At 33.9% G+C, this 11,745-nt stretch overlaps 1 protein-coding gene and 1 pseudogene across 1 annotated transcript in view; one reads left to right on the top strand and one right to left on the bottom strand.

Annotated features, from left to right (window-relative positions):
* Positions 1-1,366: 1,366 nt before the first annotated feature.
* On the top strand, positions 1,367-1,495 carry LOC112482027 (annotated as a pseudogene).
* A 1,592-nt stretch (positions 1,496-3,087) lies between these two features.
* APOOL (apolipoprotein O like) overlaps positions 3,088-11,745 on the bottom strand; it is a 76,930-nt gene continuing 68,272 nt past the window's right edge. The window contains exons 7-9 of the mRNA XM_006914774.3: positions 10,477-10,590; positions 10,154-10,271; positions 3,088-3,504 (exon numbers count right to left, since the gene is read on the bottom strand). Of these exons, the coding sequence (XP_006914836.1) occupies positions 3,416-3,504; positions 10,154-10,271; positions 10,477-10,590 (321 nt within the window). The 3' untranslated portion in view covers positions 3,088-3,415. The remainder of the gene's footprint in view (positions 3,505-10,153; positions 10,272-10,476; positions 10,591-11,745) is intronic.

Here is an 11,745-nt window from a genome sequence, read left to right as displayed (position 1 = left end):
CTTGTCTCAACATAGGCTCCAACATTTCAGTGTCACCTGAGTCCAACAGCAGTTTGACATTGTGTTGTACAATAGAGCAAGTGATCAAATTCTGGTTTAAGCAGATCTTTTATTTTGAAATAGATTTTGCAGATAATCAACTTCCATTATCCAAACTAATATAATGGATCGTGGCAGAGCACATAATTCAAAACTCACTTATACTTGGCTTTAGGATATTTATTTTTTACCTACCATATCTCACTAAATTTAAGATGCTTATATTTTTACATCTTAAACTTCATATCTGAAATTGGGATAAGTATAAAAACTGGCAGTACTTTTTTCTTAGAGGTAAATAATGTGTCTTACACTTGATGAAATATGGATGTGTTGGTTATAAACAGATCTGAGGCACAAAAAATCATTTAAAATACTGAAGCTAAACTTTGAAGAGCTCATTTATGAAAAACTGGTATGTGTACTGCTTCTCCAACTTGAGCAGCTCAAGTACCACTGCCTTCTTGACATAATCCCAGAAATATATTCCATCTCTGAGCATCTATTACTCTTTGGTTGTACTTAGGGCAGATACTACATATACCACTATATTTGTGATTATATCCTTTCTAGTAGAATATAAACCCTTTGAGAGAATTATAATTATTTTTGTATCCTGTTTTACAACCAGCATGGTAGAACATGTGAATTCCTATGTACCAAGTATTCTTGGGCATGAAAGCAACACTAAGATGATTCAGTCAAACCCAAAAGGAGCCTTATCAAAAAAAAAAAAAATACTAGTTGTAGTTTTATAATAAATCGTATGGGCCATCACAGCTATAATTACTAAATGTATGGGAATGTAGAAGAGAGACATCTAAATCCTACCTTGGAGAACTGAGAATGGTGACACTGGAATTGGGTTTGAAGGATGAGGATGTTGGAATATGGAGCAGGATAAAACAAAAAAAGAGGAGATGCCATCATAGGCAGAGAAAAAGGCAGAAAAGAGCCAAGCATGTTCAAGAAGCATGTGGTATGTTATAAAATATAATATACATTGGCAGTATGGTTGTGGGGAGAGGGAAGATAGGAATAAAGTCGAGTTGGTATCATATATGAAGGGCCTTGTATGTCATACTAAGGAGTCTTGATTTGATTCTTGTAGGCAATGATGAACCAATGAAGATTCAGAAAGACAACTATCCATAATAGTTGTTAGAAAGACAACTGTCATAATAATATGACACATAAGTTGGAAGAATAGAGTAGCAGACACTGTAAGTTAGCTCAAACTCAATACCCATTCCAAACCGTTTACCCTTCCAATCTTCCTTGAGCTAAGTGTGGCTATATGACAAACTCTAATCAAGATATAGACAGAGTCTACGGCCATGCTCCCCTGAACAAGCCTAATCCCATCTGATCTTGTCTGATCTTGGAAGCTAAGCAGGGTCGGGCCTGGTTAGTACTTGGATGGGAGATCACCTAGGAAGACCAGGTGCTGTAGGCGTAAAAATAAACAAACAAACAAACAAACAAACAAATAAATAAATAAAATAAGGGATTGTAAGCTGACAAGGTCCTTGCAATCTGTGAGGTCGACCAAGGGTAGCCTTGCCTAAAAAAAAAAAAAAAGATATAGACAGAAGTTTTCTGAAAGGGGTTCTAAAAAAGCTTTTTCTGATAAATGAGGGTCATAAACAGCTGATATACAGTTTGTCCTAACTCCTCTTCTTGTTTTGAGTGTGTATATATTACCCAGAGGTACAGCAACCATTTTGTGAGCATGAGTTGACAAATCAACATGTGAAAGACCAGAGCAGAAACAGAAAAAGTCTAGGTCCCTGATGGCACCAATGAGCCACACTACCAACCCTATACTGCCTATCCAGACTTTAAATAGACTCTTATTTAAGCTACTGTTAACTGATTTACTGTTACTTGCAAGCAGAACACATTCTAAAGTAACAGAAAGCAAGACTGATGGTAGGCGGATTAACCAGAAGGCTACTGTAATAATCCAGGAAAGTGATGATGAAGACTCCAATGAGAACAAAGATTAGAGAAGGTAGAATAGATCTGAGAAACAGAAATAAGGATAGGTAGATATTTAGTTTTAGGAATATTGACATTGGGGATATCTATGGGATGTAAGATGGCTACAACTAATAAATAATTACAAAGATAGGTCTATAGCTCTAGAGAAATACGGGAGCTGGACATATAAGTAATAAAGATATAAGTGGTGGCTGAAGACAGTGAAGTATGTTGATTGAAAATGAGAGAGCATACAGAATGAGAAAAGACTAGGAGTACAATCTGAGGAGGCTCAGCACTTAAGGGATTCAGAGCAAGGGAAGAATGAAGAATAACAAGAGAAGCAGGAATAACAGAGCAAAGCAAGGAGTGAGTTTCAAGAAGGGAGTGGTCAAGAGTCAATAATTAGATAAAATTCAAGTAGTTATAAAGGCCAGGGTATCATAAGTCAGGAACTGAAAGAGAGAAAATAAGACAGTGATGTTAATTACTTTTTATAAAGTATGACAATCATAGGAAGGAGAAAGAAAAGATAGTTTGAGAGGAAGAGGCAGGATTAGGGAAAGGTTTTTGTTACTATTGTTTTTGGATAAAAAAATTTAGAAGCTATTTAGAGGTTGAGGAAAAGAAATGAGTGAAAAGATGAAAAGAGGGATATTAAGCCAGATATGATATGATATTGGAAAAGATGGGAATGAATGAGATCAGGAACCCAAGTAGAAGCATTGGCCTTAGAAAAAGGGGATGGCATGGCTGAAAAGGAGGTAAGTCTAGAAGGCAGATGGGAAGAAGTTGTGAATAGTCATGTCTAATAACTTATTTTTTTTCCCCTCTATGTAATAGAAGACACAGTCATCTTTGGCAGGTATAAGAGGCTTGAGAATAAAAGGTCTGTAATATCTCTCCTGGGGAACAGGATAGGAAATCACCTAGGAACCAGCAAAAGGTCTGCCAAGCAGCATTAAAGGTCCCATGGAGCGCATGGTCCTCTTAAATAGTTAGAGGTGTTTTGGGACATTTAAGAGGAGGTAACATTAATGAAACAGACACGAAGCCAAGCCCAACTATCATAAAATATGGATATTTTATTCCAATTCTAGGAAATGGAAAAGGGCGGGTGGGAGGATAGGGAACAAATCCTTTCATACATCATTCTAATTAAGCTGTATCTTCATACTACTATCTCTGTCTCTTCACCAACAATTTAATATTTTTGAATTGTATTCTCTGTTTGTGTTTTAATCACTTATGTGATTGGTCAAAGTATACATTATAAGATTTAAGGGAAAAACCTGCTTTAAGTTATACTCTATGCATTGCAGTTACTAATTACATGATTTTTTTTTCATCATTTGCAACTTCACACATCTTGTAGTTCTCTATGTAGACTCTTTCAGCTTCTAGTGCTGTACATATCTACATCTTCTGGATGGGACTGCCCGTGATCCTTGAGCTTGAGGTCAGGCACAAACAGTGAAGCATCTGATAAAGTATTAAAATGAAAAAAAAATAAATAAATTAGTCATTCATTCAACAAATTTATTGTTGGTATTGGGACTACAGCAGTGAAAAAAAAAAAAAACAGGTAAAAATCTCTGCCAACATGGACCTAACATTCAAGTTGGGTGAGAAAGACAATAAATTAAGTAAAAGATGTATCAGATGGTGGTAAGTGCAATGCAGAAAAATAGAATAGGGAGAGGCATATGGATTGCTGGGGTAGTTTGCAAATTTAAATAGGGTGACCAGGGGTAAGCCTTCTAGAAAAGTGATATTTGAACAAAAAACTGAAAGAGGTGAGGGGGTGAGCCCTGTAGATATCTGAGGGAAATGCCTTATAGTAAGAGAAGAAAGCAAGTATAATGGACCTGAGGCATGTTTAAGGAACCATAAAATGGCCAATATGCCTGGACAGAGTAGGCAAGATATGGAGATGTTGGGTGCAGTGAGAGTGATGAGACATGATCAGAAAACAATGGAATGCTAGGCCATGAAGGAACATAGTAACGTTTTATTTTTTATTTATTTTTTTTAATTTTAAGTGAGATGAGGAGCTACTGGGCAGTTTTGAACAAAGGAGTGACATGATATGTTTTTTAAAAGACCACTCTTGGCTATGGAAAAAAGAGACTATAGAGGAACAAGGCTGAAAGTAGGGAGACCAGTTAGAAAGCTATTGCAGTATTTCAGGAGAAAGATGCTGATCGCTTTAATTAGGGCAGTAGCAATAAAGGCAGTGAAAAGGGACTGGATTATGGATAACTTTCTAAGTTAGAATGGATAGGATTTCTGAAATGGATTGAACGTGTTCTATGAAAACTTTACGTTAGCTTTAGTTTCTCTTTAACTTGAGAAACTTCAAGAATGGAGTTGACGTTTACTGAGACAGGGAAGCATGTTTGGGGAAAAACGAATGAAGTGTTAAGTTTTGGCTGTGCTAAATTTGAATTACTCGATAAACATCTGAGTACAAAAATTTTGAGTAAGCAGCTAGAAATGTGAATCTATAGAGTTCAGGAGAGGTCTGGGCTGGTTTCTAAATTTTACATTCCTAACCTATAAATGGCATTTAAAACTATGGGACTATATGAGATCATCTAGGGTAAGAGAGAAGAGGTCTAAGGAATGAACTCCAACTTTTGAAGTTAAGAAGATTAGGAGAAATGTTAGAAGATTAGCAGAGAAGACTGAGAAGGAACAGCCAGTTAGTGTAGTAAGAAAACCAAGAGCAAGTAGTATCCCAAAGGCCAAGTGAAGAGATTGTTTCAAGGAGGAGGGAGTAATCACTTGTGTTAAAAGTTACTGATAGACTACATAAGATGAAGATCGAGAATGGATTCCTGGATTTGGCAATATGTGGATCAATAGTGATCTTGATAAGCTGACAGTGTGCCAGGCAAGATGCTACATTATTTTCATGTACTATCTCACAATACCACCATGAGACAGATGATATTTTTATATTATCCTTGTTTACAGATAAGGAAATTTTAATTTAGAGAGATTAAACAAGTTGACCAATGGCACTCAGCTGATAAGTAGTACTCGGGACTGAATCCAGGTTTATCTGACCCAACACAATAACCCTAGCTCTTCTGTAAAATGGGGAATTAGAGTGCTAACAATGTCATATAATTATTTTTAGTATTCAACATAATAATGTGCACAAAATTCTGCATGTAATACTCTGTGCATGGTAAGTAGGCAATAAACAATTATTTTTACATTTACTTTGTGACATAAGACAAAACATTTTTCAGAAATTTGTTTTTATTTTAAATATGTTTTTCAAACTCTGATTCATTTTAAAATGATCTTATTATATTTGGGAGATGCATCTTTTTTTCCATAGAGGAATTTAATTTCCACTTTTATGATGAAAACAAAGAAGAGGAATAGATTTACATACAATAATTTATTTTATATCTATCTTTCCAGAAACATTTCCTATTTTATAAAGTGTGAAATATCTTTATGTATCTTCACCACTAAATATATTAAAAACAACCAGACCATCAGTAATCACCACCCATGACACTACTATGGTTTTCCACGGGACACAGATTCTTAACATTAGGAGGTCTGTGGATAAAATTTATGTGATCTATAAACTTGGACGGGGTAGATTTTTCTTTATTTTCATTAACCTCTGACTGAAAACAAACATTTTCCTCAATAATGAATGTAGGCAATAAATCACAATTGTACTAATGGTACCTTAGATTTTGTCACTAATAAAAGTCACAGATATATTAATATCTCAAAATAGTTTTAGTTATCTTGAAATATTTACACTTATTACTATTTCAAAACTATGGACTTTATTAGATCTTGTTAGATATTATTGTTTAATACATTTAAGGAAGCTCATATGTTACTATGTGCTTTATTTTATGCATTTAAAAACATTATTCTGAGAAGGGGTCCGTAAACATAAAAAGGTTAAGAAACAGTGGTTCTAACTGCTCCTTTCTCAAATATATCTTTATTGCTACCTGGTGGCAGCCTTTGCTCAGTACAAGTGAAAAGGGTACTATGAAATAGTGTTCTTTATCAGACATATTATATAGTAAGCATATAGTATTTTATAATACTATATAAAGTAATTATTTTATATAAGTCTAAATGTGTCTAATTTGTTTAACAATGTCCATAACTTCTACTCACTTCCTTAATTTAAATTCTTTTCCAAAGTCTGGTCAAAGATTCAGCTCACTGAAATTTGAAATGCTCCCTTTACCTCTTTAGATCCTCACCTCTCAGAATTTGTTGAAAGGCTTCGAATTTTGAATTTACCCACGGCTTATGCCAGAAATTATTAAATAGAGGAATACGCATTTAGAATTTCCAATGGATCTTTTCCTATAATCACCTGCTTAGAGGCCTCACCTCGGGAGATTCTGATTTAAAATTCTTAAGCAGAATGAGTTTTAGAAGGAAAAAGAAAAACCCTCAAGAATTGCGATGTGTCTCTCTGGTTTAGAACCACTTAGCCTAGGTCATTCGATTTCTGCCTTCTTAAAAGAATTCATTTCATGCTTTCCTGAGTAATTAAAGATTATATCTTTCCTCTTAGAAATTTTGTCATCCTTTGAGCTCATTAAGGGTTCTATTCTCCTAAAGGATAAGCTGCCATAAAACTCCTCTTGAATCTCAATCCGACCCTAATCATTATGATGCTTATCTTTGTACTTTATCAAATTTTTAATCTCTAATAAAAAATATTTTATGTTTAAAATTTTTAGTAGACTTTTTAAAAAGCTGGTATTATAACAGGAAAGGAATAAAGATGTTTAAAGTTATAAAACAGCAATGAATTATTGTCTCAAATAGCCATTAGGTGAAATCTTTTCACTGATAATTTACTTCACACATTATCTTTCATAATTCAAGCATGTTAGTTACCAAAAAACGGGACAGATCAGTAATAAATTGATGAGTGAAGTTAAAATTGTTAGAAATTCTATTTTTGTTTCCTTTGTATAAAATTGGGTGATATCCAGCATTCAGCTTCTCAGTAATTGAAACACTTAAAGGTACTAGTCACTGCCAAGTATATTCTCACATTTTGTTCTATCCTATTTTTTTTTTTCTCTCTGTGCTTCAGTTTGGCTATTTTCTGTTTACCTGTATTTGAGTTCGTTACTTCTGTCCCTTCTTATGTACAGTCTGCTGTTAAAACCAACAGATGAGTTCTTAATTTCAGATACATTTTTTTCACATCTAGAATATCCACTTGATTTTTTAAGATTCCAATTTTCTGTGAAATTCTCCATTTTCTCATCCATTTTGTTCATCATGTTTTCTATTTAAGATATTAATCATAGTTACTTTAAAGTCCTTTTTTGCTTAACTCCAATATTTAGATCACCTGTGGGTCTGTCATTATTTTCTTCTTTTGATTGTTAGTCACATTTTCCTGACTCTTCACATGGCTAGTATTTTGTTTGCTTGTATGGTAGACACTGTATAAAAGAACTGTAGAAGCTCCACATAGTATCTTCTACCACAGATGGAACCCTTTTCCTCTCTTAGGAAGGGTGAAGTGCTTATCATCTCAATCCAATCAGGCACTGAGCTGAGTTGCAGTTTTAGTATATATCAGTCAACTTCTGGTTCGTACTTTTTCTTCAGATATGGCATTCTCAAGTTTCTGATGGAGTCTGGTGAGTTTCTGTCAGCCTTGCACTAAAAGACTGTAGGAAATTTGGTGTTGCCCTTCAAAGGTTTTGAGACTGACTACTTAGTCTCCTGATGCACAAAAAAACTGGCAAATATCATGAGGGGGAGATGAGTCATGTATGTATGGCACATCTCACCCCTCTAAAACAGGAATCAGCAAACTTTTTTCTGCAAAAGGTCAGGGAGTAAATATTTTCAACTTTGTGAACCAGAAGGTCTCCATCACAGCACTCAATTCTGCCACTGTAGTGCAAAAGCAGCCAGATAATACATAAATGAACGTGTATCATTGTGTTCCAAAAAAGTAGATGGCGAGCCAAATCTGGCACAAGGGCCAGAGTTTGCCAACCTCTGATTTAGAGGGACATTAATCCTGTGAGACTGTGAGAGATTTCATCCTACTTTCATCAGATTTTGAAGCAGTCCATGTCACCAAATTTCCCAATTTGTGATTTCCAAAGTAATAATTTTCATCATAAATGCATATGGATGATAAAGAACAACCAAACTCATACTCAGAGCCATGATATACAGTTTGACAGTTTGCCCAATCTATTCTATATAGTGATAAATGGTGGCCATGGCTAGGTTCCCTAGCTAAGTAATGTGTTCCCAGTGTGTACTCAATGAAAATAAATTTGTTTATTGGCAAAATGGCTAATTTCTCTAGGCAAATGATAACGATATCTTCTAACACTCGAGAAATATGTATTTGACATTGTACTTTGTGTTTTACATGCAATATTGCATTTCATCCTCACAACAACTCTGTGAGAAGAATACTATTATGTCCCTATTTTACGGATGAGGAGACTGAGGCTTGAGGTATTAGATAACTTGTTCCAAGTAACAGAATTAGTAAATGTTGGATCTCAGAATCAGATATAAAATCTGTGCTCAAAAGCACTACTGTTCTCATGTCTTGGACCTTTGGGACTGCATGTAAAATGCAGAATGCTAGAAATGGTGAATCCTAAGAGTTTACTGTGTAATCAACTCTGAACGATATATGATAAAGATAAATAGTTGCTGGCATCTCTCTCCTCTCTATGTCTCCTCAGAATGCTTTTCATATACCACATTACCCATGTCACACGGGTAAAGTGTTCCAGAATCCAGTATGTGAAGAAAAGAACATTGGGATGGTTTGATCCCACTATTAAGCTGTGACATGTTTAATCTCCACAAAGATCCTCTGGAATTGACAGGCATTTAGAAAAATGGGTATATTATAGAATTGTGGAAATGTGGTCAACTGTGGATTACTCAGAGAAAGTTTAAACACTGTATAATTTATCTTAATTAAAAAGGAGAGGTGACAAAGGAAAAGAGTAAAACTCAAATCAGTTTTGTTACTCAGTAACAACTTTTACAAAGATTGAGAGAGGAGGAGGCTGATATTAGAGACCAAATTCTGGTTTGAAATTAGATAATCTATATACAACGAGAAGAGCTTGGACTTTGGTGTCAGGAAGCTCTAGTTTATAAACATAACTCTACTCATAAGCTGTATGAGTTTTGGCAAATTACTTAAGTTCCCTGAGTCTCAGTCTCTTCATCATGAAATGATTATAATTACATATACACCAGGTTTTTTAAATTTCTTTTTGGGTGAGAATTGAATAACATATTTACAACTCTTTGCACCACAGAAGAGATGCTCAATAAAGGGCACCTGCTAATGAAATATTATCATAATTTCCTAATTCTTTACATCTGAGTTGGTCCTATTTCCTTTGCAGTAAGACATCTTAATGGGTACTACCATGCACATGGCACAGATAGACAAACCTATGTAAGCCAGTGACTGGTGAGTTTATGTGAATACATACTGAAATGATATTAAACACTCTGTTACCTTCTTTTTGATCACAGTAAAATATTGTAGTATTTACCTAGAAAGTATAATTGTCACTATTTGATCCCACAAAGTATTAATTGGCAATACCTAATTACTAGCGAAGTCATCAGTACTATAATTGGTGCTGTTTTCACTGTTTGATGTTGAACGTTCTCCCAGTATTTAAATTAAATAAAATGGATAGTGGAAGCTAAGACTGACAAGGGTAAGAAGCACAAGAAATGAAAAGCTGATATTTAATCTATGTAGATGTGATTCATAGCCTGTCAATTGATAGAATACAGAAAGGCACATCTTTCTCCACCTGATTAAAAAACTCACATTTATAAAGTGATATTAAATGCTTCACTCACCTAACCTGAGTGCTACTCTATACCCCTATAAGCAAAGATCTATATTATGAGCTATGTCACAATTAGAAAAAGTCCCAAGTACCTGAGTACCTCATAATCTAAAAAGATATACAGACTACAAATATAAAAGACAAAACATTTATGAAGAAAACTCATAAGTTCACATTAATAACTATAATATTATAGAATTATCTAAGAAAAGAATGAAAACAAAAATTGAATTATCCAAACAAACCTGAGGTGGAATCTGATTTGGATTTCGTTTCAGAGTTGAGTTCTGTTGGCAAAGCCACTGAGTGTTTCAGATTGTAAGTTGTTTTTGCAGGTATTTCTATTTCAGCAGAGCTTCCTAGCTGTTTACAAAAAGAATTTTTCCCTCATAAGTAAATTATTTTACTAAAATAATAAAATATCTCATAAAATTATAGCATGCAAAGGTATTATGTTCCTTTATCTTTTTTCATTCTATCCAAAACCTCTATCCAGGACTCCCATTACAAGCCAACACTCGCCCAAACAAAACTCAATGTCTACCTTTTTGGCCCATTTAAATTTTACCTTAGTTTTTTCTTTAGGTTCAGGAAGTGACTCTTTTTTGTTGTTTTTTGTCCATAATGATTTAACTGTTTCATAAATTTGCTGGCTTGTAGCATATGCCTTTTTCCCGGTTACCTAATTAAAACAAAAATGAGTCAAATGACCTATTTTTAAAAGTTAAAATAACAAATACTTAAAAAATTTATGTCAGGTATTTTATATTAACATCCAGGTCAGAATCAATAGTAACGATATAAATTTTTAGATGGTATAACACCAAGTCCCATTTTCTAAATCTTATACAAAAAATTATTTGCTTCACATAAAAGGCTAAAAAATGTATAGTTAGTACAACATCAAGAGCATCAAGAGTTAATTTTAATGTAATCTGTGGATTTAGGGTGATAATTATATGTCAATGTAGGTTCATCAACTGTAACAAATGTACCACTCTAGTAGGGGATGTTGATAATGGAGGAGACTATGCATGTGTAGGGGCAGGGTACATATGGGAAATCTCCCCTGACATCCTTTTAAGAGACTTGTCTGATTAAGTAAGGATGTTTTAAAAATTTATAATAAATGTTTCTAGAATGCTGAATATTCATTGCTAGTAGATACTTTCCAACATGCCTAAGTACTCTTTCATTAAGTGATTTCTATGCTTACCAAGAATAAATTGTATTTGTCTCCAAGTCTCTACATTAGTTTTACTATAAACAATTTAAATGCAACATAACAGGATGAAATATAAGTATGAAGATAATTGTTATATCTAGGAAATTAAGTTAAATACTTTGTAAAGACTCAAAAGTGAATTACTAAAAACAACTGCTGTCAAATTAGACGGGCAAGACAACTGTAAAAGGCTAGGAAAAATAATAAAAATCTAAAAGGATTCCACTCTCATATTATTTACAAAATGTTTTTAAGTGCTCATTCTATTAAAAAAAAAAACAACAACCTAAACTGAAAAGAGTAGAAGACATATTATAGATATAGCTAACTATAAGAAAGATGCTATGGACTTTCAGCTAGGAGACCCATACTCATAGAAAAGTCTTACTTCAAAAAAGAGAAAAATGAACATACATTGTTTTAATAAAATATTTAGGGCACATATTTATGATTTTTTAAAAAACTTCCTACTGTAACATTTTTGATTAATTGGTCCTGATAATATCAAATTAAAAGCCTTCTATTGTATACATACAATTTTTCATATTTTTGGGCAGGGGAGTCACAAATTCTCTGAAGTCCCTTATAGATCTTAGGTTAAGAACCCATGAT

The sequence above is a fragment of the Pteropus alecto genome, unplaced genomic scaffold (assembly GCF_000325575.1).
Source record: "Pteropus alecto unplaced genomic scaffold, ASM32557v1 scaffold175, whole genome shotgun sequence".
Classification (NCBI taxonomy): domain Eukaryota; kingdom Metazoa; phylum Chordata; class Mammalia; order Chiroptera; family Pteropodidae; genus Pteropus; species Pteropus alecto.
The sequence above is the reverse complement of the archived record's forward strand: the minus strand, read 5'-3'. Positions and strand labels throughout refer to the sequence as shown.